The sequence below is a fragment of the Hyla sarda genome, chromosome 6 (assembly GCF_029499605.1).
Source record: "Hyla sarda isolate aHylSar1 chromosome 6, aHylSar1.hap1, whole genome shotgun sequence".
Lineage (NCBI taxonomy): Eukaryota > Metazoa > Chordata > Amphibia > Anura > Hylidae > Hyla > Hyla sarda.
This window is the reverse complement of record NC_079194.1, coordinates 255127716-255151642: the sequence shown is the minus strand read 5'-3', so window position 1 is coordinate 255151642 and position 23927 is coordinate 255127716. Positions and strand designations below refer to the sequence as shown.

At 44.6% G+C, this 23927-nt stretch overlaps 1 protein-coding gene and 1 long non-coding RNA gene across 4 annotated transcripts in view; one reads left to right on the top strand and one right to left on the bottom strand.

Annotated features, from left to right (window-relative positions):
* Positions 1-23927, bottom strand: part of LOC130276945 (uncharacterized) — a 153850-nt gene that overhangs the window by 100244 nt on the left and 29679 nt on the right. The gene's annotated exons all lie outside the window — the stretch shown is intronic.
* Positions 5707-23927, top strand: part of CDHR5 (cadherin related family member 5) — a 137863-nt gene continuing 119642 nt past the window's right edge. For all 3 annotated transcript variants that reach the window (XM_056527002.1, XM_056527001.1, XM_056526999.1), the window contains exon 1: positions 5707-5846. In XM_056527002.1, coding sequence (XP_056382977.1) covers positions 5783-5846 — 64 coding nt within the window. In that variant the 5' untranslated portion in view covers positions 5707-5782. The remainder of the gene's footprint in view (positions 5847-23927) is intronic.

Genomic DNA, 23927 nt, shown 5'->3' with positions numbered 1-23927 from the left:
AGGTGGCTGATTTTACAGCGGTTCTGACATAAACGCAAAACAATAAATACCCACATTGGACCCCATTTTGGAAACTACACCCCTCACGGAATGTATCAAGGGGTATAGTGAGCCTTAACACCCCACAGGTGTTTGAAGAATTTTCATTAAATTTGGATGGGAAAATGAAAAAAAAAAATTTTTTCACTAAAATGCTGGTGTTACCCTAAATTTTTCATTTTCACAAGGGCAAATAGGAAAAAAGCCCCCCAAAATTTGTAACTACATTTCTTCTGAGTAAGAACATACCTCATATGTGGATGTAAAGTCCTCTGCGGGCGAACTACAATGCTCAGAAGAGAAGGAGCGCCATTGGGATTTTGAAGAGAAAATTTGTCCGGAATTGAAGGCCACGTATGTTTACAAAGCCCCCATAGTGCCAGAACAATGGACTCCCCCCCACATGTGACCCCAGTTTGGAAACTACACCCCTCATGTAATGTAATAAGGGGTGCAGTGAGCATTTACGCCCCACAAGCGTCTGACAGATTTTTGGAACAGTGGTCTGTGAAAATGAAAAATATCATTTTTCATTTGCACAGCCCACTGTTCCAAAGATCTGTCAAACGCCAGTGGGGTGTAAATACTCACTGCACCCCTTATTAAATTCTGTGAGGGGTGTAGTTTCCAAAATGGGGTCACATGTGGGGGGGGGAGGGTCCACTGTTCGTGCACCACGGGCGCTTTATCAACGCACATGGCTTCTGACTTCCATTCCAAACAAATTCTCTTTCCAAAAGCTCAATGGCGCTCCTCCTCTTCTGAGCATTGTAGTTCGCTCGCAGTGCACTTGACGTCCACACATGGGGTATTTCCATACTCAGAAGAACTGGGGTTGCAAATTTTAGGGGTAATTTTTTCCTATTACCCCTTGTAAAAATTTAACATTTGGGGAAAAACTGCATTTTAGTGAAAAAAATTTTTTTTTTCATTTGCACATCTTTAACAAAAAGTCATCAAACACCTGTGAGGTGTTAAGGCTCACTGTACCCCTTGTTACGTTCCTTAACCCCTTCCCGACCTATGACATAACTGTACTTCATGAGTGGGAAGGTGTTCCCGACCCATGACGTACCAAGTACGTCATGAACATTTTTACCGCTACTTGCGGCATCCCGCAGCGCCCGGTAAGATGGTGGCTATCACTGATAGCCAGCCATCTTACCATGCGACCACGGGGGGTTTCATCCCCCCCCCCCCCCCCCTAGCGATCGCTGCTATCAGCTAGTCAAATCTGACTAGCTGATAGCAGCTCGGTGTGTGAGTCCCGATCACGAGGATCGGGACACACACCGCTCTGCTAAGTGTCCCTTACCCATCCCCCGGCGTCACTTACCCATCCATGCGGTGTCCCGAGCGGTCCCGGCACGAGCGACGTCCTCCAGGCAGGCCCGGAGGTGGTACGTCCCAGCGGTGAGTTTCCAGCAGCAGGGAGGCATCTTCATTGGCAGCAGTGAGATCACCGTAAAACGATCTCACCGCTGCCTCTGGGAGTTTTAAAACTGCAACTCCCAGCATGCCCAGACAGCCTTTGGCTTTCTGTGCATGCTGGGAGTTTTAGTTTTGCAACATCTGGAGGTCCACAGTTTGGAGACCACTGTATAATGGTCTCCAATCTATGCTCTTCCAGATGTTGCAAAACTACAAATCTCAGCATGCTCAGTCTGTCCAGGCATGCTGGGAGTTGTAGTTCTGTAACATCTGGAAGAGCACAGATTGGAGACCATTATACAGTGGTCTCCAAACTGTGGACCTCCAGATGTTGCAAAACTATAACTCCCAGCATACCAGACTGCCCAAGCATGCTGGAAGTTGTAGTTTGGCAACATCTGATCCTTCAGATATTGCCAAACTACAACTTCCAGCATGCCTGGGCAGTCTGGGCATGCTGGGAGTTGTAGTTTTGCAACAACTGGAGGCACACTAGTTGGGAAACATTGTCTGTTTCCTACCTCAGTGCCTCCAGCTGTTGCAATTGTTGCAAAACTATAACTCCCAGCATGCACTGACAGACCAATTCATGCTGGGAGTTGTAGTTTTGCAACAGCTGGAGGCACACTGGTTTGGAAACACTAAGTTAAGTAATAAACTTTCAAGTGTTTTGTAACCAGTGTGCCTTCAGCTGTTAGATAACTACAACCCCCAGCATGCACGGACAGCCAAATGGCATGCTGGGAGTTGTAGTTTTTGCAACAGCTGAAGGCACACTGGTTGCGAAACACCAGTTTGTTATTTAACTCCGTGTTTCGCAACTAGTGTGCCTCCAGCTGTTGCAAAACTACAACTCCCAGCATGCACAGACAGCCAAAGGGCATGCTCGGAGTTGTAGTTTTGCAACAGCTGGATGTTTGCCCCCCCTCCCCCAATGTGAATGTACAGGGTACATTCACATGGGCGGAGGTTTACAGTGAGTGCTGCAAGTTTGAGATGGCGCAAATTTTGCGCTGCAGCTCAAACTCCCAGCGGCAAACTTGCTGTGAACCTCTGCCCGTGTGACTGTACCCTAAAAACACTACACTACACTTACACTAACCTAAAATAAAAAGTAAAAAACACTACACATACCCCTACACAGCCCCCCTACCCTCCCCAATAAAAATGAAAAATGTCTGGTACGCTACTGTTTCCAAAACAGAGCCTCCAGCTGTTGCAAAACAACAACTCCCAGTATTGCCGGACAGCCATTGACTGTCCAGGCATGCTGGGAGTTTTGCAACAGCTGGAGGCACCCTGTTAGGGGTATTCTATGCCAGTGATTCCCAATGTCCACCCCTATGCAAATCCCTAATTTAGGCCTCAAATGCGCATGGCGCTCTCTCACTTTGGAGCCCTGTTGTATTTCAGAGCAACAGTTTTGGGACACATATAGGGTATCTCCATACTCGGGAGAAATTGCCTTACAAATTTTGGGGGGCTTTTTCTTCTTTAACACCTATGGAAAGGTGAAGTTGGGGTCTACACTAGCATGTTAGTGTATAAAAATTTAATTTTTTACACTGACATGCTGACGTTGCCCTATACTTTTAATTTTGACAAGAGGTAAAAGGGAAAAAAGACCCTCAAAATTTGTAATGCAATTTCTCCTGAGTACGGAGATACCCCATATGTGGGCGCAAAGTGCTCTGGGGCGCACAACAAGGCCCAGAAGGGAGAGTGCACCATGTACATTTGAGGTGATTTGCACAGGGGTGGCTGATTGTTACAGCGGTTCTGACATAAACGCAAAACAATAAATATCCATATGTGACCCCATTTTGGAAACTACACCCCTCATGGAATTTAATAAGGGGTGCAGTGAGCATTTACACCCCACTGGTGTATGATAGATTTTTGGAACAGTGGTCTGTGAAAATGAAAAATACAATTTTTCATTTGCACAGTCCACTGTTTCAAATATCTGTCAAACGCCAGTGGGGTGTAAATGCTCACTGCAACCCTTATTAAATTCCATGAGGGGTGTAGTTTCCAAAATGGGGTCACATATGGGGGGTCCACTGTTCTGGCACCATAGGGGCTTCCTTAATTGGACATGCCCCCTAAAACCCTTTCAGAAAAACTCACTCTCCAAAATCCCATTGTCGCTCCTTCCCTTCTGAGGCCTCTACTGTGCCCGCCGAACACTTTACATACACATATGAGGTGTTTACTTACTTGAGAGAAATTGGGTTACAAATTTTAGGGTGATTTCTCTCCTGTTACCCCTTGTAAAAATAAAAAATTGGGTCTACAAGAACATGCGAGTGTAAAAAATGAAGATTGTGAATTTTCTCCTTCACTTTGCTCCTATTACTGTGAAACACCTAAAGGGTTAAAACACTTACTGAATGTCATTTTGAATACTTTAGGGGGTGCAGTTTTTATAAAGGGGTCATTTATGGGGTATTACTAATATGAAGACCCTTAAAATCCACTTCCAACCTGAACTGGTCCCTGAAAAAGTACGATTTTGAAACTCTTGGGAAAATTCGGAAAATTGCTGCTGAACTTTGATGCCCTCTGATGTTTTCCTTAAGTAAAAACATGTCAACTTTATGATGCAAACATAAAGTAGATATATTGTATTTGTGACTCAATATATATAATTTATTTGGAATATCTGTTTTCCTTACAAGCAGAGAGTTTCAAAGTTAGAAAAATGCAAAATGTTCAATTTTTTCATAAAATTTTGGAATTTTTCACCAAGAAATTATGCAAGTATCGACAAAAATTTACCACTAACATAAAGTAGAATACGTCACGAAAAAATAATCTCGCAATCAGAATGAAAAGTAAAAGCATCCCAGAGTTATTAATGCTTAAAGTGACAGTGGTCAGATGTGCAAAAAATGGCCGGGTCCTTAAAGGGGTTCTCCGGTGATTACACATCTTATCCCCTATCCAAAGGATAGGGGATAAGATGCCTGATCGCGGGAGTCCCACAGCTGGGGACACCTGTGATCATGCACACGGCACCCCATTTGTAATCAGTCCCTGGAGCGTGTTCGCTCCGGGACTGATTACCGGCGACCGCAGGGCCGGCGGTGTGTGACGTCACGCCCCCACCCCCATGTGACGTCACGCTCCGCCCCTCAATGCAAGCCTATGGGAGGGGGCATGACAGCTATCATGCCCCCTCCCGTAGGCTTGCATTGAGGGGCTGGGCGTGACGTCACACAGGGGCGGAGGCGTGACGTCACACGCCGCCGACCCTGCGGTCGACCGTAATCAGACCCGGAGCGAACACGCTCCAGGGACTGATTACAAATGGGGTGCAGTGTGCATGATCACAGGTGTCCCCAGCTGCGGGACTCCCGCGATCAGGCATCTTATCCCCTATCCTTTGGATAGGGGATAAGATGTGTAAGCACCGGAGAACCCCTTTAAGGTGAAAATGGGCTGGGTCCTTAAGGGGATATTGTGCCTTGAGTACTTACTCAAAAACCACCTCTTACAAGAAACTGTTGATGACTAAATTTACCGGCAAAAACCTTCAACAAAGATGTGATCTCAAATGGCTGGAGGTGCTCAACCCCAAATGCAGTTGTGCATTTATACTGGGGGAGCAGATCCTGCCCTTGTGGTCTGTTGCTAGGGGCGATCCCCAGCATAAAAATGCATACAATGGAGGATGCCTGCAGCGGACTACAAGTGCCACAATAGAATCCTACACCAGATAAACGGTGTGGATGTGTAACAATTAGAATAATCCCATTGTATGTGTGCTTGTAGCCACACTGGAGGGTACCTGGGAGGAGGCTGCAGGTCGACCTAATGCTGCCGTAATTGCCCACTGGTCCCTGTTTTGCTTATCACGCACAGGTAGGTTCAGCGTTAGGTCCTGTGTCGCTTGAGAAACCTTGACATTGGTGTGCGGGCTCTGGTATGTCCTTCATATAAGGATACACTGGCGAATGTCTCAATTTTAGCATCAGTGTTGAGGGATAGCCAATGTATTGTTTACATCTACCACAGTAGTGCACCCATATTCCTGTATTGTATTAAAAACATAACAATTACCTTATTTTCTGGTACATCCTTTATGTAGTTAAAGATATTGCTGTGGACTGTATGATGAATAAGCAATGAGATACATTCTTATCACCACAGCCATAAATGAGTGAACAAATAACAAGGAAGGAATCAAAGGTTAATGATGGACAATAGTATCAGCTTTCAGTCTTGTTCAGTCTTTCCCATGACCTGTCTAATTCCATACCCACTCAGGAGCGCGTCAATTTAGAAGATCTGGACTTTTCTGTCTAAAATGGGGCCCCTATTGGCCCTATGTATTCTAGTTTTGATCCCGATGGGATGTATGTCACAAGAAGGTAAGGTCTATGACATTGATTGTTTACAATGTTGTATCTTAGCAAGGTGCAGTACACATCTGCCCAATAAATCCTTATGGACACGCACATATATTTGTTTGCCACTGTTTTCATTCTCTATGTCTAGATGAAATATATTCTTGCATACAGATATTCTAAAGCTGTGTTTGTCAATGTAGTAGAGTTTGTAATTGACATGACAAGGTGTAATAGTGTTACATGATATTTTTTAACAGTTTGACTCGGTTTCTCCTCCATATTAACCCTCGCTGTGAAACTTATTTCCACATTGTAAATATTTAACACTCAGTAAATTGTCGGAAATTTGCTTTATTAGAGAAGGGCTAAATGGCTACCAGAAGAGGGCAGGGTCATGGGTGTAACCATCAGGATAGCAAGCATTGCATATGTTATGGGGTCCGGCCCTATATACCTAGACATACTGTTAGTAATGACTATAGAAGAAGGCATGCACAACTTATTTTAACTGTTGCAATTTCTTTTTACATTATTCATGTGCCGTCACATTACTTCATTATCCGTGTAACATTGTGTATGAGTAGGGGCATAACTTGAGGGGGTGCAGAGGTTGCAGTCACATCAGGGCCTGAAAGCCCGAGGAGCCCCCAAGACCCCTCTGTAACATAAGTAAACTCTTATATGGCAGATGGGGGCCTGTAAAAAAATTTGCACTGGTGCCCAGGAGCCTCAGGTTGTGAATGTGATGTGTTTCTTTATCCTGTGCTGTAAAATCACAGTTACATGGTGACCTTTTTATGTGTCTCTGTATCTATATCATGGTCTTCAATGTTTTTGTACTGTAACATCACTTGGTAATCCCTGTACGGTGACATCACTGTGATCATTATGCCTCTGCTATAACATTACAGTGAGCATTATCTCTGTATTGTGACATTATTGTATTATGTCTGTATTGTGACATCATTTTGAGCATAATGGGGGAGATTTATCAAGACCTGTGCAGAGGAAAAGTTGCCCAGTTGCCCATAGCAACCAATCAGCTTGCTTCTTTCATTTTTAGCAAGGCCTCTGTAAACTGAAAGAAGCGATCTGATTGGTTGCTATGGGCAACTGAGCAACTTTTCCTTTGCACAGGTTTTGATAAATCTCCCCCAATGTCTGTAATGTGACATCACTGTCTGTGAGCATTATTTCTCTTTTATTACAACAACTGTAAGCATTATCTCTGTATCGTGACATCACTGTAAGCATTATCTCTGTATTGTGACATCACTGTAAGCATTATCTCTGTATTGTGACATCACTGTATGCATTATCTCTGTATCGTGACATCACTGTAAGCATTATCTCTGTATTAGGGCATCAATGTGAGCATTATCTCTGTACTGTGACATCACTGTGTGCATTACCCCTGTGCATTAGGAAGCCCAAAGTAATTATTAACTTTTCTTATTCTAAACTTGCTTCTGATGGTGGTCTTGGTGAAGGTGGCACTATTCCATGTTTTGCTATTGGGTCAATGGTTACATGTTATGCCCCTGGGCAATGGAGGACTGACATGGGACAGATGGTCTTCATGACAACCACTTTTTTAGATTATACTTTAGTTTCTATTAGAATGGAATATTGCAAATGGACATAATAATAGACTTGTCACAGTCAGTAGTTTGAGGTTTTTAAGGCTTTATAACACTTTTGTCCTGGTTAGAGTATGAGCCCATTAGTATCTTCACTTTAGTAATGTTTTTTTACTATTGTGTCATAATAAAAATCCATTAATTCGGAGGTCACATTCTGTTTTTTCAAATATATTTGAGAGACATATAAAAAGGTCTACAAAACATTTGTTGTATTTGAGTTTTGGGGCTAAGAGTTTGTAGTGTTTGTTTTTTGTTTTTTATCCATTAGTAAGTCCATTCTGTTTTGTGATGTTAAGGCCCTGTTTGCCACAGAAGCACAACCATTTCTCCTTTAAGGGTAAGGTCACACGTGCCATATCTTGCTGTCTATTTGCTGCTGCATATTTTTCTACCCATTGAAGTCAATGTGTCCCAAATTCAGCTGCAAAAAGGAGCATCAAAATATGGCACATGTGACCCTACCCTAAAGACTTGTCCTCCCTGCAAAGACTATCCAAATCAACTTCATACAGTCCTGTGCCATGTCTGCTGCCCTCCAGTCTACCAGCTCCTTATATGCCTCCAGTCCCCCGGCCTCGATTTCAAGATTTCAAGTAGCTAACAATACTACCAAGTGTCTTCTTTACACTCACCTGTTGGGGCCAAGGACCAAGCATTTAATCAAGTCTGGGGCATCATATTGGCATCAACACACACACATCCCTCTGCCAGTACCAGTCACCTTTAGGGTCAATGTTTATACCTGCACCTCCCTCAGTGGCTCTCAGCCCAGAAGACAAAAAACCCTGTTGCCAATTTACCTAATCAACATGGCAGCCCCGCTAGATATCTAGGCCCACCATCTTGTGAGAAGCTGCAAAAGTAGGAGAAGAATATGATCCTCTTGGTGCTCTCCCATAGGGATATGTCACAAACCGAATCGGACAATGGAATAAATAAATAAAAGTAGTATTAATAAAAGTGCTGTGGACTACGCGTTTCAAGGGGTGGGACACCATCTTCGTCAGTTATTTCCCCCCACATATTAGAGTTTAGGCCCACCTTCTTGTAGTTCCTGCAATAGACAGAAAACAAAACATATACAGTGTGACATAACACCATACATGATGGTGCATGAGTTGAATGTGTGAGATGTCTGAATATTGTATAGTAAAATAAGGACAGCTATGCAATGGTTATACTGCTGGGTGGCCCCTAGGATGGACACTGAATGTGACTGGAATTGCAGTTTGATGGACATCTGTGCTGGGAGATCACCAGTGTGTCAGCAGTAATACATAACTTCCCTGGGTGCACAGATAGATTTTCTGTATGTCTCAGACATAAAATACCTGAAATGTTGTTATCTTCCTGCTTAGCATCACAATTTGTTTCTGCAGGAGCGTAGCTACGTAGCTACACGGTGTAGAATCAACAATCTCATCTGGGCCCCATTTTTTAAAATCAACGGGTGCCAAAAAGTTAAACAGATTTGTTAATTACTTCTATATAAAAATCTTAACCCTTCCAGTACTATCAGCTGCTGTATACTACAGAGGAAGTTGTATAGTTATTTTCTGCCTGACCACAGTGCTCTCTTTTGACACCTCTGTCCATTTTAGAAACAGTCCAGAGCAGTAACAAATCCCCATAGCAAACCTATCCTGCTCTGGACAGTTCCAGAAAGCACTGTGGTCAGACAGAAAATAACTGCTCAACTTCCTCTGTAGCATATAGCAGCTGATAAGTACTGGAAGGGTTAATATTTTTATATAGAAGTAATTTACAAATCTCTTAAACTTTCTGGAACCAGTTGATTATAAAAAAAAATGTTTTCCGCCGGAGTACCCCTTTAACCACCTAAGGACCCAGGGCGTACCTGTATGCCCTGAGTCCACTCCCGTTCTATAACGCGGGGCCTCGCGGGTTGGGCCTGGCCTCTAACAACGGCAGGGATTCGTGGCTAATAGCGTGTGGCACTGATCGCGCTATTAACCCTTTAGATCCAGCGTTCATAGTGGAACTAAACTAATGCCGGTAGCTCAGGGGGCTGTTCGGGACCGCCGCAGTGAAATCGCAGTGTCCCGAACAGCTGTAGGAGCAGGGTCCCCTTACCTGCCTCCTCGTGTCCGATCGCCAAATGAATGCTCAGTGCTCAGAATCATCGATCAATGGTTTCCTATGAGAAACCATTGAACAATGTAAACGATCAGTGTGTGCAGTGTTATTGCCCCCTATGGGAGCTATAACACTGCAAAAAAATTGTGGAAAAAAAGTTAATTAAGATCATTTAACCCCTTCTCCAATAAATGTTTGAATCACCCTTTCCCATTAAAAAAAAAAAAACGGTGTAAATAAAAATAAACATATGTTGTATCACCACGTGTGGAAATGTCCAATTTATAAAAATATATTGTTAATTAAACCGCACGGTCAATGGCATACGTGCAAAAAAATTCCAAAGTACAAAATAGCATATTTTTTATCAATACGTCCGATCAATACAAAAATGGTACCACTAAAAACATCAGATCACGGCGCAAAATATTAGCCCTCATAGGGATCAGAAGATGACAATTTTAAACGTATACATTTTCCTGCATGTAGTTAGGATTTTTTTTTCAGAAGTACAAAGAAGTAGGGTATCATTTTAATTGTATGGACCTACAGAATAAAGAGAAGGTGTCATTTCTACTGAAAAATGTACTGTGTAGAAACCAAAGCCCCCAAAATTTACAAAATGGTGTTTTTTCTTCAATTTTGTCGCACAAATATTTTTTTTCCCTTTTGGCGTAGATTTTTTGGGTAAAATGATTGATGTCATTACAAAGTAGAATTGGTGGTACAAAAAATAAGCCATCATATGGATTTTTAGGTGCAAAATTGAAAGAATTATGATTTATTAAAGGTAAAGGTCTTGAGAAGAGACGTTTAAGGGGGGATATGATAAACGTATATAAGTATATTAATGGCCCATACAAAAAATATGGAGAAAAACTGTTCCAGGTTAAACCCCCCCAAAGGACGAGGGGGCACTCCCTCCGTCTGGAGAAAAAAAAGTTTAGTCTCAAGGGGCGACACGCCTTCTTTACCGTGAGGACTGTGAATTTATGGAACGGTCTACCTCAGGAACTGGTCACAGCAGGAACAATTATCAGCTTTAAAACAGGATTAGATACATTCCTGGAACAAAATAAGATTAATGCTTATGAAGAAATATAAAATCTCATCCCTTCCCCAATATCGCGCCACACCCCTACCCCTTAATTCCCTGGTTGAACTTGATGGACATATGTCTTTTTTCGACCGTACTAACTATGTAACTATGTAACTATGTAAGGAGGAAAAAAACTAAAGTGCAAAAACGGAAAAACCTTGGGTCCTTAAGGGTTAATAAGCCACCAGTATTGCATGAGCCACATGGTAGGTGAAGGGCCCTGTTATTTAGGACCCTAAATGAGGACCACATTCTTTGGAAGCACTGCTAGACTTCTGTTTCCTAATGCAAAACCTTTTTTTAAATATGCCGCCTAATGACAAGGCACTTTACATAATACTTTTCTCTTTTAGATGTGCCAGAGGACCCAATGGTAACTCTCAGCCAACAAAGCCAAATGCATCTTAAAGAGTGCCTGTCACTAACTAATCTATCTCTAATTTACAACTATATATGTCCCTGACTGATGCTGAGTAGCATCCTGCTCTTAATTTCCACCAAATTGGATCAAAAATACCTTATTTTGTGCCAGAATACCTGCTCACTGTATGTGAGCTCTGTGAGGCAGGAAAGGGGCATTCCCCTGCAGACGCGACATCATCAGATGCCATGTTGGGGCCCACTTCTTCCCTCTTTCATCTATGTAGTGCTCCCTGTCGGTAGAGCACATAGATGAGCCAGCCTATGGCATGGCAAGCTGCTCAATCCCCTCCTCTCTCTTTATCTTAGTATAGGTGATAAGATGCTGATGCTGCTGCTGCTGCTCTTTTGAGCTGAGCCTTAGTCAATGTGCACTGCTGGCCGGGGATTCTTTAGAGTTGGCGTCACAGGAAGAGGCCGGGCTATGCAAATGAGGCACATCGCATGTCGTTCATGGTGCTTTCTCACGCTCTAGCCAGTACTGCATGAGACCAAACTGCAACCTTGCTCACATGTCGAGTGTGGCCAGGACCACAAGGGAATGTGTGGCTGGAATCTTAAGGCCAAAGAAAATATATAATTAGGAGCAACTACGTTAAGAGGTTGATTACTTATACTTGAGGAACAAAATATAAAAAATTAAGTTTAATAACAGCACCCATTTAATGCTTCACTGGACTGAGTGGTATGTTACAGCTCCTAGTGGCCTCCTAGTCCTAAGCTGAAAATAATGGGACCTGCCATGTCTATGAACAACAGAGGTACATAGAACTAGTGCACTAAATGTGCCATTAATGACGTAACAGGCTGTGCTCTAGCAAGTCACTTATGAGGTTTTATTTGGATGATCTTTTGGAAAAATCAAACACTAAGGGTCTATTCACATGGCAGAAATTCCACTTGCAGAATTCCGTCTGAAATTAAAGCCCATAGACTTTTATGGGATTCCGCTATGTAGATTTTTTCTGGGCTATGAGAGGATCCATTTTGTTCTGCTTGTCTCTATTGTTTTTCCCTTCATTTATTTAGCCCCCTTGATTCTACAGTACAATCTGCCTTTGGTATTGGCATGCTCATTAGAATGTTTACTGTACAGTCCAATACTTACAATGCTGTATAAGTGGACTCCTTAACCAATAGGTACGGTATGTCCTCAGGGAAGGGGGATTCTGCTGTGATCCTGGTCCGTACCAGGCTGTCCTTGACTGGTATTATTAGCCAGGGGCCGCAGTTGACAGCTGACATGATGGCCAGAGTGTCCCTACCTGCTTCTGTGCCGAATGATTTTCCAGGCTGCTTTTGCGAGAAACAGAGCGCCGATAACACCGATAGCGCCAATAATTGAGGCAGCTTAAGTAATTTAAAGATAGCATGTAATAGTTACCTATGGGGATTCAAAAATAGTAAATAAAAGATAATGAGAAAGTAATAAATGTGAATAAACTCTTCCCTAATAAAAGTTTAAATCACTCCTATTTTCCATTTTCATAAAGTAAACAAAAATAAATATATTTCATTTTACCTCGTGTCCGAACTATTAAAATATAACATAGTAAATGGTGTAAACAAAATATCAGTCTAGATTTTTGGTTGCTTCATATACCAGAATTTTTTTTTTATAAAAGGTAATAAAAAGTCCCATCAATACAAAAATGGTACCAATAAAAACTACAGTTCATGGCAAAAAAAAAAAAAAAAAAAAAAAAAAAATGAGTCCTTATACAGCCCAATATACAGAAACAAAAAAGATTTATAGGGGCCAAGATACTACTATTCTAAAGAAAAAAAAAATATTTTTTATTTTAGAATAGTAAAATCAAATGAAACCTATATAAAATTGGGTATAACACGCCATTTACCATTTTAAGTGCACTGTGCAAAAAGGAAACCCTTCAAGTTTGCAAAATTGCATTTTGTTTTTCAATATCACTCCACAAATATTTTTTTCTGCCTTCACCATTGATTTTGGGGTAAAATGAATGATGTCATTACAAATAGAAATCTATGTAGAGGAAAAGTGGTGCAGTTGCCCTTGGTAACCAATCAGCTTGTTTCTTTAATTTTTAAAATGGCCTCTAAAAATAAAAGTAGCAATTTGAATGGTTGCTATGGGCAACTGCACCACTCTTCCTCTACACAGGTTTTGATAAATTTTCCCAATGGATTATAAAGGGCGAGGAGAAAAAAATCAAAGGTTAAAAAGCACTGTGTCATTAAGGGGTTAAAGCGAGAATGAATACTGTATGCAAAACCACCTATATATAGTGAACTGTATTTGTATGTGGTAGGGGGCTACCCAGAGAGGTTGGGCCCTTTTCTTTGTCTGTTTTAGATAGAAAACAATAGTAAAGTCAGGTGGCAAGATTCAACCTACATTGCCAAGAACTGTTATTCCAATTGTAATAGGTATTGTTGGTGGTCATATGTCAGAATACTGTAATATAACAGGGGACCAAACTAAATATGTTTATCTATTATTTATCATTATGATTCATTTTTATTTTTTATTTTAATAAATGCTGCCAATTCGGTATGTACTCTCAGGACCGGGATAATGGTTATAGCAGCAGGTTTATAGAAAAGTCCCTCTGTAGGCGCTAAACCTCAGTAAGGAAATCACAAGTACAAGCTGGTAATAATAAACGTGTGGTTTAATCGCCAATGACGCATTTCGGGTATAAGCACCCTTCCTCAGATTGGCATAGGAAGATGCCAATCTGAGGAAGGGTGCTTATACCCAAAACGTGTCATTGGCGATTAAACTATACGTTTATTATTACCAGCTTGTACTTGTGATTTCCTTACCGAGGTTTAGTGCCTTCAGAGGGACTTTTCTATAAACCTGCTGCTATTCCCATTCAGACAGACTGCTATCCGTCTGCACATCCCTACAGCTCAGCAATTTCTCTGGACTTCACTTCTACTTCGTACCCACTAAGTTTGGGTGATATGCGAAATTGTATTGCGCTCCAGGTGAGCATAATACGTTTTGCCTATTTTTTATTATTGGGGTAACACACTAGGTGCCTTCTGTGGTACCTTTTTCTCTTCTCTTTGTTTTTATGGGATAATGGTTAGGCATAGTAGGCAGCTGCCTAGTACCAGGGCCTGTGTCCCTTCATCTTTAGGACTGCTGCTGCTGCTATTGTTTAGGGCTAAATTGTCATACATAGAAATAATATACTTATGCCATTGTATGTACCATCTGGTGGATGAACAGAGGCAAAACATGCCAAATAATACGTTTTAAAAAGCAGAAAGCCAGCAATCCTAACAACCAGGGAACAATCAGAGTACAAATAACTGTGTATGGTCCTCAAGCCAGTTTTCAATCCAGTTACAAATTAACATTTCTAAACCTAAAGACCTTAACTTACCTATGAGACGTCTATAATGGACCGTGTCAAACGCCTGTGCAAAATCCCAAAACACTATGAAGGAGATTTATCATTCTTTTCACACGTATGGCTTTTATATGAAAATTTTTTTTTTTACTTACATTTGCTTACGTATGACCTATTTATCAAATAGTCACACGACCTTGATAAATAAATCACACGTAAGCAAAAACTGGGAAGCCAGCTTACAAAAGCATTTTTTAAAGCAGAAAATGTTTCCCTTATGTTAATAGCTGAAGTTCTTTATCTACCCTTTATTACCAGTAGCATTGCTAGAGAGTGCATGCCCACACAGCTAAATGGCTGATGGATTGGGGTTGAGTGAGTGTGTTGCGGGTGTACGTGCAGAGGGACAGACCCAAAAAAAGACTTGTGTGCGGCGCTTCTCCGAGATTAAACAGGCGATTTCGGCAGAGATGCTGTGTAAACTTTTCATTTCTCAATGTACAGTGGTAACAAGAGCAATATAAGTTACACTACGCGTTTCTAGAGGGGAATCCTCTCTTCGTCAGGTCCATTTATGTAGAGTAAGTTGCAAGTATTTATACAGTGTGGGGGCTTCAAACTTTTCACATTTTGGCGAGTAGCTGAGGTCACTGGGGGCTGGGTTGTGATGTCAGTCCCCTTGACCTCAGCTATAAATGCTGAGGGCTTCAGCAAGGTACATCTATAACATTAAGCAAATTTCCCCATTGAAACCAATATATGTATTTAGCTGGCTTCACATTGAAGTTGAGCAGCTTTAAGTCTGGCTAAGTCTTGGATGGGAGACTAGAGGAACACGATGTTGCGAGTGTATACTTAATTGATTGTCCACAACCGGAGATTTGCAGAAACTTGTCGGAACTTTTACTGAAGATTTTAGGCAATAATGAACAGGGACAGTCCATATAACAGGATATATTATAGCTTGACAAGTGGTTGGGACCTCATGAGTCTATTGAGCTTAGGAAGATAATTGTTGCGGTGATCCACTGGATTTAGGGGTTTAGATTTGGTCCAGTAATCACGCTAGCTTTAGCGAGGATTGAGATGTTAACTCACGGTTTAGTTTAGGCTGAGGCCGGCAGGTTTCTGGCCTAGCTTGTCTTTGAAAGTTGCACAGATCCATCCTGCTAGTCCGGCATCCACGAGAGCAGCAACCCAAGAGAGCAATAATTGGCTACAGCTCCCTTATATGGGCAGGGGCTGGACTTAAGCTCACTGGTCCATAACAACTGTCAATCTTCTGTACAGAGAGTTATGGGTAAACATGTGACCCAAGGACCTCCAAACGTCCTCCAACATACCATAGAGGAATTAACATGGTCACATGACCGAAGGTCCTGCGACGCTAACAAGGTAGATTAATATACACTATATTAAATATACACATTATTAAATATATAAATGATAGCATTATGAAATTAGAGAAGGGGGAGGTGACTAGGGGCTGTCCCACCCGGGGGACCCTACCTGAACTTAGTAACTCTGACTTTGGGGATCACCATACAAGGTACGGTATGCAATACGGTACCGGGACACCACAAACCAACCCCCTTACTTAAAATAAGTCGGCCTCGACGTCTGTCCCCTAAGACAGAGGGACGAAGTGAAGGTTGATTCATAACAGTCCTGGGCATTACTTTTCAAATGTCCATTAGTCAGGCTGTTTAAACACTGTAGAGTTATTTAACTTTTTTAAGGTACATACATATGCATGGGTAAACTCATGAACAGGATTACTTGGTTCATAAATTTAGTAACAGGATGATATTATTATACATGAGATACATCCTACTTGACATTTTTGAGTCTCACTAGACATTTTTGAACCTCACCAGACATTTTTGCCACACTAGCTACCTGTTTAGTACACTGAGGGTTTTACTGGCTTGCCTGAGGCTTTCTACCAATAAACTAGCTACTATCGTCCATTGGCTATACGCTCTATCCCTAGAACACAACAGATAAACCTTACCTAGGTTACCATTTTGATTACGTGTATTATTTTAGCTCGCAAGAACACCTACTGGCCGGGCAGGGCATCTCGCACATGTAAGAGAGAGAAGAGAACAGTTAGTGTACATAACAGTGGCAGAAATTGGAAAATGACATAGGCTACAATTCCTAAATAGTGATGTCACGAACATAATATTTTCGGTTCGCGAACCGCGAACGCGAGTTTCCGCAAAAGTTCACGAACCGGCGAACCGGGCGAACCACCATTGACTTCAATGGGCAGGCGAATTTTAAAACCCACAGGGACACACTTTATGGCCACAATAGTGATTTAAAAGTTGTTTCAAGGGGACTAACACCTGGACTGTGGCGTGCCGGAGTGGGATCCATGGCAAAACTCCCATGGAAAATTACATAGTTGATGCAGAGTCTGGTTTTAATCCATAAAGGGCATAAATCACCTATTATTCCAGAAAAAGTGCAGCAGCAGAGGCCATAAAAATTTGCCATGTACACCTGACTGGAAAATTTGGTATTGTCGCAGCTGTAGCAGCGGCCATAAAAATTGCAGCACCATAACAAGTGCAGCAGCAGTGGCCAGTAAAATTAGGCATGTACACAGGAATGAAAAATTGGGTATTGTCACAGCCGCAGCTGTAGCAACAGCCAGAAAAATTGCAGCACCAGAAAAAGTGCAGCAGCAGAGGCCAGAAAAATTAGGCATGTACACCTGACCGGAAAATTTGGTATTGTTGCAGCTGTAGCAGGGGCCATAAAAATTGCAGCACCAAAACAAGTGCACCAGCAGAGGCCAGAAAAATTAGGCATGTACACATGGATGAAAAATTTGGTATTGTTGCAGCCGCTTCTGTAGCAGCGGCCAGAAAAATTGCAACACCATAATAAGTGCAGCAGCAGAGGCCAGAAAAATTAGACATGTACACATGGATGAAAAATTGGGTATTGTCGCAGCCGCAGCTGTAGCAGCAGCCAGAAAAATTGCAGCACCAGAAAAAGTGCAGCAGCAGAGGCCATAAAAATTAGCCATGTACACCTGACTGGAAAATGTGGTATTGTTGCAGCTGTAGCAGCGGCCATAAAAATTGCAGCACCATAACAAGTGCAGCAGCAGAGGCCAGAAAAATAAGGCATGTACACATGGATGAAAAATTGGGTATTGTCGCAGCCGCTGCTGTAGCAACGGCCAGAAAAATTTCTGTTTGTTTCGCCAGGCAGAAAGTGCCCTAAAACATTGTGGCTTGAACCCTAGTTGGTGGCGGATAAGTCACACAAGCCATCCGGCATTCATAGTTCAAATACAGCAGCGTGTGGACCATTTTTAGCCCAAGGCAGCTCATCTGATCAGGCCTTGTTCAGTCAAATGTTTCGCCCAGTGTCAGTCCCTTCGGGATCCATCCCTCATTCATCTTAAGAAAGGTGAGGTAATCCAGACTTTTTTGACCAAGGTGACTCCTCTTCTCAGTGACAATACCTCCTGCTGCACTGAAGGTCCTTTCTGACAGGACACTTGAAGCGGGACAGGCCAGAAGTTTGAGCGCAAATTGGGATAGTTCAGGCCACAGGTCAAGCCGGCACACCCAGTAGTCAAGGGGTTCATCGCTCCTCAGAGTGTTGATATCTGCGGTTAAGGCCAGGTAGTCTGCTACCTGTCGGTCAAGTCGTTCTCTGATGGGGGACCCTGAAGGGCTGTGGCGATGCGTAGAACTTAAAAAGCTCTGTATGTCCTCCATCAACAGCATGTCTGTACAGCATCCTGTCCTTGCTGTACAGGAGGAGGAGGAGGATTACTTTCACCTCTTCCCCTGTTAGATCCCTGATGTGCTGTGACATGACCCTTATACGCTGTGTACAGCATACTTCTTAATTTATTTTGGACCTGCTGAATCCTTTCCGCCTTGCTGTAATGCGGTAACATGTCAGGCACTTTATGTTTATACCGGGGGTCTAGTAGCGTGGACACTCAGTACAGGTCGTTCTCCTTCATCCTTTTTATATGAGTTTCCCTCAACAGGCACGACAGCATGAAAGACCCCATTTGCACAAGGACGGATGCCGAGCTACTCATGTCCTGTTCCTCGTCCTCAGTGATGTCAGGGAAGGTGTATAATCTTCTTTCCCCCCCCCCCCAGCCACGTACAACGGAACCAGATAGGTGACAAGAAGCACCCTGGGATGCCTGCTGCGGTTGGTCTTCCTCCTCCTCTTCAAAGCCACATTCCTCCTCTGACTCCTCTTCCTCACAATCCTCTTCCAGCGTTGCTGCATGCTGATAAGGCTGTTTCTGGTGGTGATGGTGTCCACAACTCTTCATCTTCACGCTCATCTACTGCCTGATCCAGCACTCTTCGCAGGGCACGCTCAAGGAAGAAAACAAACGGTATTATGTCGCTGATGGTGCCTTCGGTGCAACTGACCAGGTTTGTCACCTCCTCAAAAGGATGCATGAGCCTACAGGCATTGCGCATGAGCCTCCAGTAACGTGGCAAAAACATTCCCAGCTCCGCAGATGATGTCCTAGCACCCCGGTCATACAAATATTCGTTGACGGCTTTTTCTTGTTGGAGCAGGCGGGCGAACATTAGGAGCGTTGAATTCCAATGTGTCGGGCTTTCACAAATCAAGCACCTCAGTGGCATGTTGTTTCGCCGCTGGATATCTGACAAGTGTGCCATGGCCGTGTAGGAACGCCTGAAATGGCCACACACCTTCCTGGACTGCTTCAGGACATCCTGTAAGCCTGGGTACTTGAGCACAAAGCGTTGTACAATCAGATTACACACATGTGCCATGCACGGCATATGTGTCAACTTGCCCAACCTCAATGCCGCCAACAAATTTGTTCCGTTGTCACAAACCACCTTGCCGATCTCCAGTTGGTGCGGAGTCAGCCACTGGTCCACCTGTGCGTTCAGGGCCGACAGGAGCGCTGGTGCGGTGTGACTCTCCGCTTTGAGGAAAGTCAACCCCAAGATGGCGTGACACTGCCGTATCCGGGATTTGGAATAGCACCTGGGGAGCTGGGGGGGGTGCCGGTGATGTGGCGCAAGACGCAGCAGTGGAAGAGGACTCGGCCGAGGATGTTATGGAAGAGGATGGAGTAGGAGGAGTAGAGGAGGTGGCAGCAGGCCTGCCTGCAAGTCGTGGCGGTGTCACCAACTCCTCTGCAGAGCCACGCATTCCATGCTTGGCAGCCATCACCAGGTTTACCCAATGCGCAGTGTAGGTGATATACCTGCCCTGACCATGCTTTGCAGACCAGGTATCAGTGGTCAGATAAACCCTTGCCCCTACACTGTGTGCCAGACATGCCATAATTTCCTTTTGCACAATGGAGTAAAGGTTGGGGATTGCCTTTTGTGCAAAAAAATTTCGGCTGGGTACCTTCCACTGCGGTGTCCCAATGGCTACAAATTTTTTAAAGGCCTCAGACTCCACCAGCTTGTATGGTAAAAGCTGGCGGGCTAGCAGTTCCGACAAGCCAGCTGTCAGACGCCGGGCTAGGGGGTGACTTTGAGACATTGTCTTCTTGCTCTCAAACATCTCCTTGACAGACACCTGACTGTGGGCAGATGAGCAGAAACTGCTGAAGGCGAAAGACGGAGAGGCGGATGGTTGAGAAGAGGCAAGGAAGGCAGCAGTGGTTGACCTGGCTGAAGGTGCTGGACCTGAAGGAGTAGGATGGCGGCTTTGACTTTGTGCGCTGCTTGTACTGACGTGTTGATTCCATAGGCGTTTGTGATGTGACATCATGTGCTTTCGCAAAGCAGTTGTGCCTAGGTGGGTGTTGGACTTCCCACGACTCAGTTTCTTCTGGCACAGGTTGCAAATGGCCTCGCTGTTGTCAGAGACAGCCACACAAAAAAAATGCCACACTGCTGAGCTCTGCGATGACGGCATTCTGGTGGTGGCAACAGCATGCTTTGATTGGCGTCCCATCTGGCTGACCCTTGGTGCTGATGCATGCTGTCTGACTGTGCCACTAGCTCCTTGCGACAACCTCCCCCTGCTTCCAACTCATCTCCTCCTCCTCTCTGTCTCCCCATCTGAACTTTCCCCCTCTTCTTCTCTTCTAGCGGGCACCCACGTGGCATCCACGGACACATCGTCATCATCAACACCTTCAGCGCTATCTGACACTTCAAGAAAGGAAGCAGCAGTGGGTACAACATCATCATCACACCGTACGTTCATGTGTGTAATGCTGCCTGACTGAGACATATTCCTGTTAACTACATCCTCTGGCAATAATGGTTGCACATCACTCATGTCTTCAAACTGATGTGTAAATAACTCCTCTGACGGATCAAGTAAAGCTGCTGTGGTGCTAGTGTTGGTGGTGGCGGCAGGCAGGCAAGTGGTAGTATGAGAGGTGCCCGAAGCTAAGCTAGAGGAGGAGAAGGATGGTCCATCAAGGTTCCGAGCGGAAGCTGTAGTATATTGGGTGTCTTGTGATAGCCAGTCAACTAAGTCCTCAGAACTTTGGGGGTTCAGGGTATGTGGCCTCTGTACACTGGCCATTCTAGGGCCAAAGGGAATCCCAGCCCCACGACGGCCCCTGCGGGGTGGCCTTCCTCTGCCTGTCATTTTTTGGTAAAATTTTCACACTAAATGTGATTTGCACTAGGGTGACACAATTTGCCCTGCAGGCAAAAAAACTGGCAACTGTGACGTGAACTGACAGTGACGACTGGTTTTATTTAACAGCCAAAAAAGTGTTTTTTTTTTACTTGCACAACTGTCACACCTAATGTGATTTGCACTAGGGTGACACAATTTGCCCTGCAGGCAAAAAAAAATGGCAACTGTGACGTGAACTGACAGTGACGACTTATTTTATTTAACAGCCAAAAAAGGTATTTTTTTATTTTATTTGCACAACTGTCACACCTAATGTGATTTGCACTAGGGTGACACAATTTGCTGTGCAGGCAAAAAAACTGGCAACTGTGACGTGAACTGACAGTGACGACTGATTTTATTTAACAGCCAAAAAAGGTGTTTTTTTTTTTAATTTGCACACCAAATGTGATTTGCACTAGTGTGATTAATAGTTGGTGCTGGTTGAGTCGGCCCCACCTCCTCGGGAGTGGGCCGCAGCACTTTCGTTGGTGCCTGGTGGGCAGGCCAAACCTCCATGCCGGGAGTTGGCCTAGGTACTATGGTTGCTATGGTTGGTGCCCGCAGTTGAGGCCAAACCTACTTGGTAGGAGTAGGCCTGGTCACTTTGCAGGAAACAGAAGGAAGTGGCTGCTGCTGTAGAAACTCCTCATCAGGCTTGTAGGTGGAGGCATCAGGAGCAGGCCATTTCGGCCTAAGCTGGAAGGGGTCTGCCTCCCAATCAGTGGATGGAAAATTCTTGAAAGGAAGCTGGGTTGGAGTTGCTGGTCTGGTGACTGCGGCAGCCCACTCTCCTGGCAGGCCCTGGATGGGTGTGTATTCCACTATCTCACCCACCTCCAGGGAATGGAACTTTTTGTGGATGTATGGCCTCTGTACAGCCCGCCGGTTTGCGAGGATGGTATAGCCAGTGTGGCAATCAATGAGGGTACCGTAACCTCTGACTTTGTTGAACTTGGCCACAGTTGCTCTTCAACGTTCCAAGGGCTTCTCCCCTTCTCGGGGATAGTCCCACATGCGAATGTAGAGTGCCTCCATTTCTTTGGTGTTTTCTTGGTAGCGGATCCTCTCCTCACGAGGCAGATGCACGTGCTTGGGGGCATAAAGTTCTCGATGTCGGGCCTTTAGCTTTTCCATCAATTCAGCCATTTCGGCCTCCTGACGGGCCCTTTCCCTCTGTGGCTTAGGGACCGGTGGAAGGGACTTCCCAGGCAGGGGTTGGAGAACGTCATGCATGTACTGGATCAGTTCGGGTTCATCTCCAAAGGTCCATTTAGGCACTCAGCAAAGCAGGCAGGGGTATTTCTGGCTCAGGGCTGGTGGAGGAAGAAAATGCAGCTTCTGATGGAGTACTTACAGAAGACTCCTCCGTCGGGATCTCAGCCCATGAACCCCATGTCCGGTGGTGAGGGGACAGTCTCACCGGTGAAGATGCTCCAGGTGTCCCAGCAATTTCCCCCGGAGGGGTATCCGGCCAGTCATCGTCATCATCGGGCAGTGGGGGAAGATTGCAGGCCCCCTCTTCATCCAATGATAACCGCTGCAGACGGTCGGCAAGCTCGTGGAATAGTTGGGCTGTGACCGCCACAACTTTCCTTTGCTCCGGTGCCATCTTGGTGCTCACGCCACGTGGAATGCTGTTCCCCCCCCCCCCCCCCATGTCTGTACTCTCCATCTCTTCCTTGTGGAGACTGAAGAGGTCGCTGTGCAGGGCTCCTTTTATAATGGGCTTCTCCAAAATGGCTGCCGGCCGGAAGGACATCATCGGTGCAGCCCCGACTTCCGGTCCCCCACAGAAACAACAGCAGTGAATTTTGGATGCGACACATTTACTTGGTATCCACACCAAGGGGCGGGTCGTGACGCAGCACGGACCTTTTTCGTGCATTTTTTCGGCAGCGGTTTAACTCTTGCATCGCTGACCGGACCAGAGGATTGTAGCATATGTTCACTTCTCACTTTACTCATTTCTGCAGCCAATACATTTTTGCCTCCCCCCTTACTTTTCGCGTGTGCTCTCTGCGCGCGGCACCATCCACACGATTCCATACACTTAAATGATGCTTCGTAACACATTGATAAAGTCTTTTACATAGGGGGAGTATACTTATACAGTGGAACAGCATGTGCCGCCGGCTTTTACAGTTAATACATACAGATCGCAGTGTGGTGACCACGGGGTGTTACAGTGAGAGGTGGGGTCAGATGGTATTAACCCCTGGGGCAAGATGTTGTTACCCCCTAGTGTTCGTCATGTCAGGACGTGGTTGTTTTGGTATAGGACACTGCCGACAACCAGCCCAGAAATGGCATGCAGTAAATGAGAGTCCACAGCAAGGATTCGAAGCAACTTGAAATTTTTGCTTGGAAAAGGCAGATAACAGTCTTTACAACTAGCCAACTTCCACAGAGGTGACCGGGACACAGGGAACCTCTCAGGCTTGCTTGGACTTGTAGTTAGTGTAGTAATGATGCAGGCCACTGTACTTTTGTTGTAACTTTAGCGGGACAGTAGTGGACTTGAATTGTAGAGGTAGATTTCACTTACAGTTTAGTTGAGGCTGCAGGTTCTTAGGCTTTGGCCTAGATAAGCTGAACTTAAATGGTACAGGACTTTGTGCTTGATTTTAGGTCCAGGTCTCAAGAGAGTGAATCTGGAGACTACAGCCCCTTCGTGACGTCTCGCCCGCCCCCTCGTGATGTCACGCCCGCCCCCTCTACCAAAGTCTATGCGATGGGGGCGTGACAGCAGTCGCGCCCCCTTCCCATAGACTTTCGTTGAGGGGGCGGGCGAGACGTCACGAGGGGGCGGGGGAGACGTCACGAAGGGGCCGGGCGTGATGTCACGCCCGGAGGCTGCGAACAC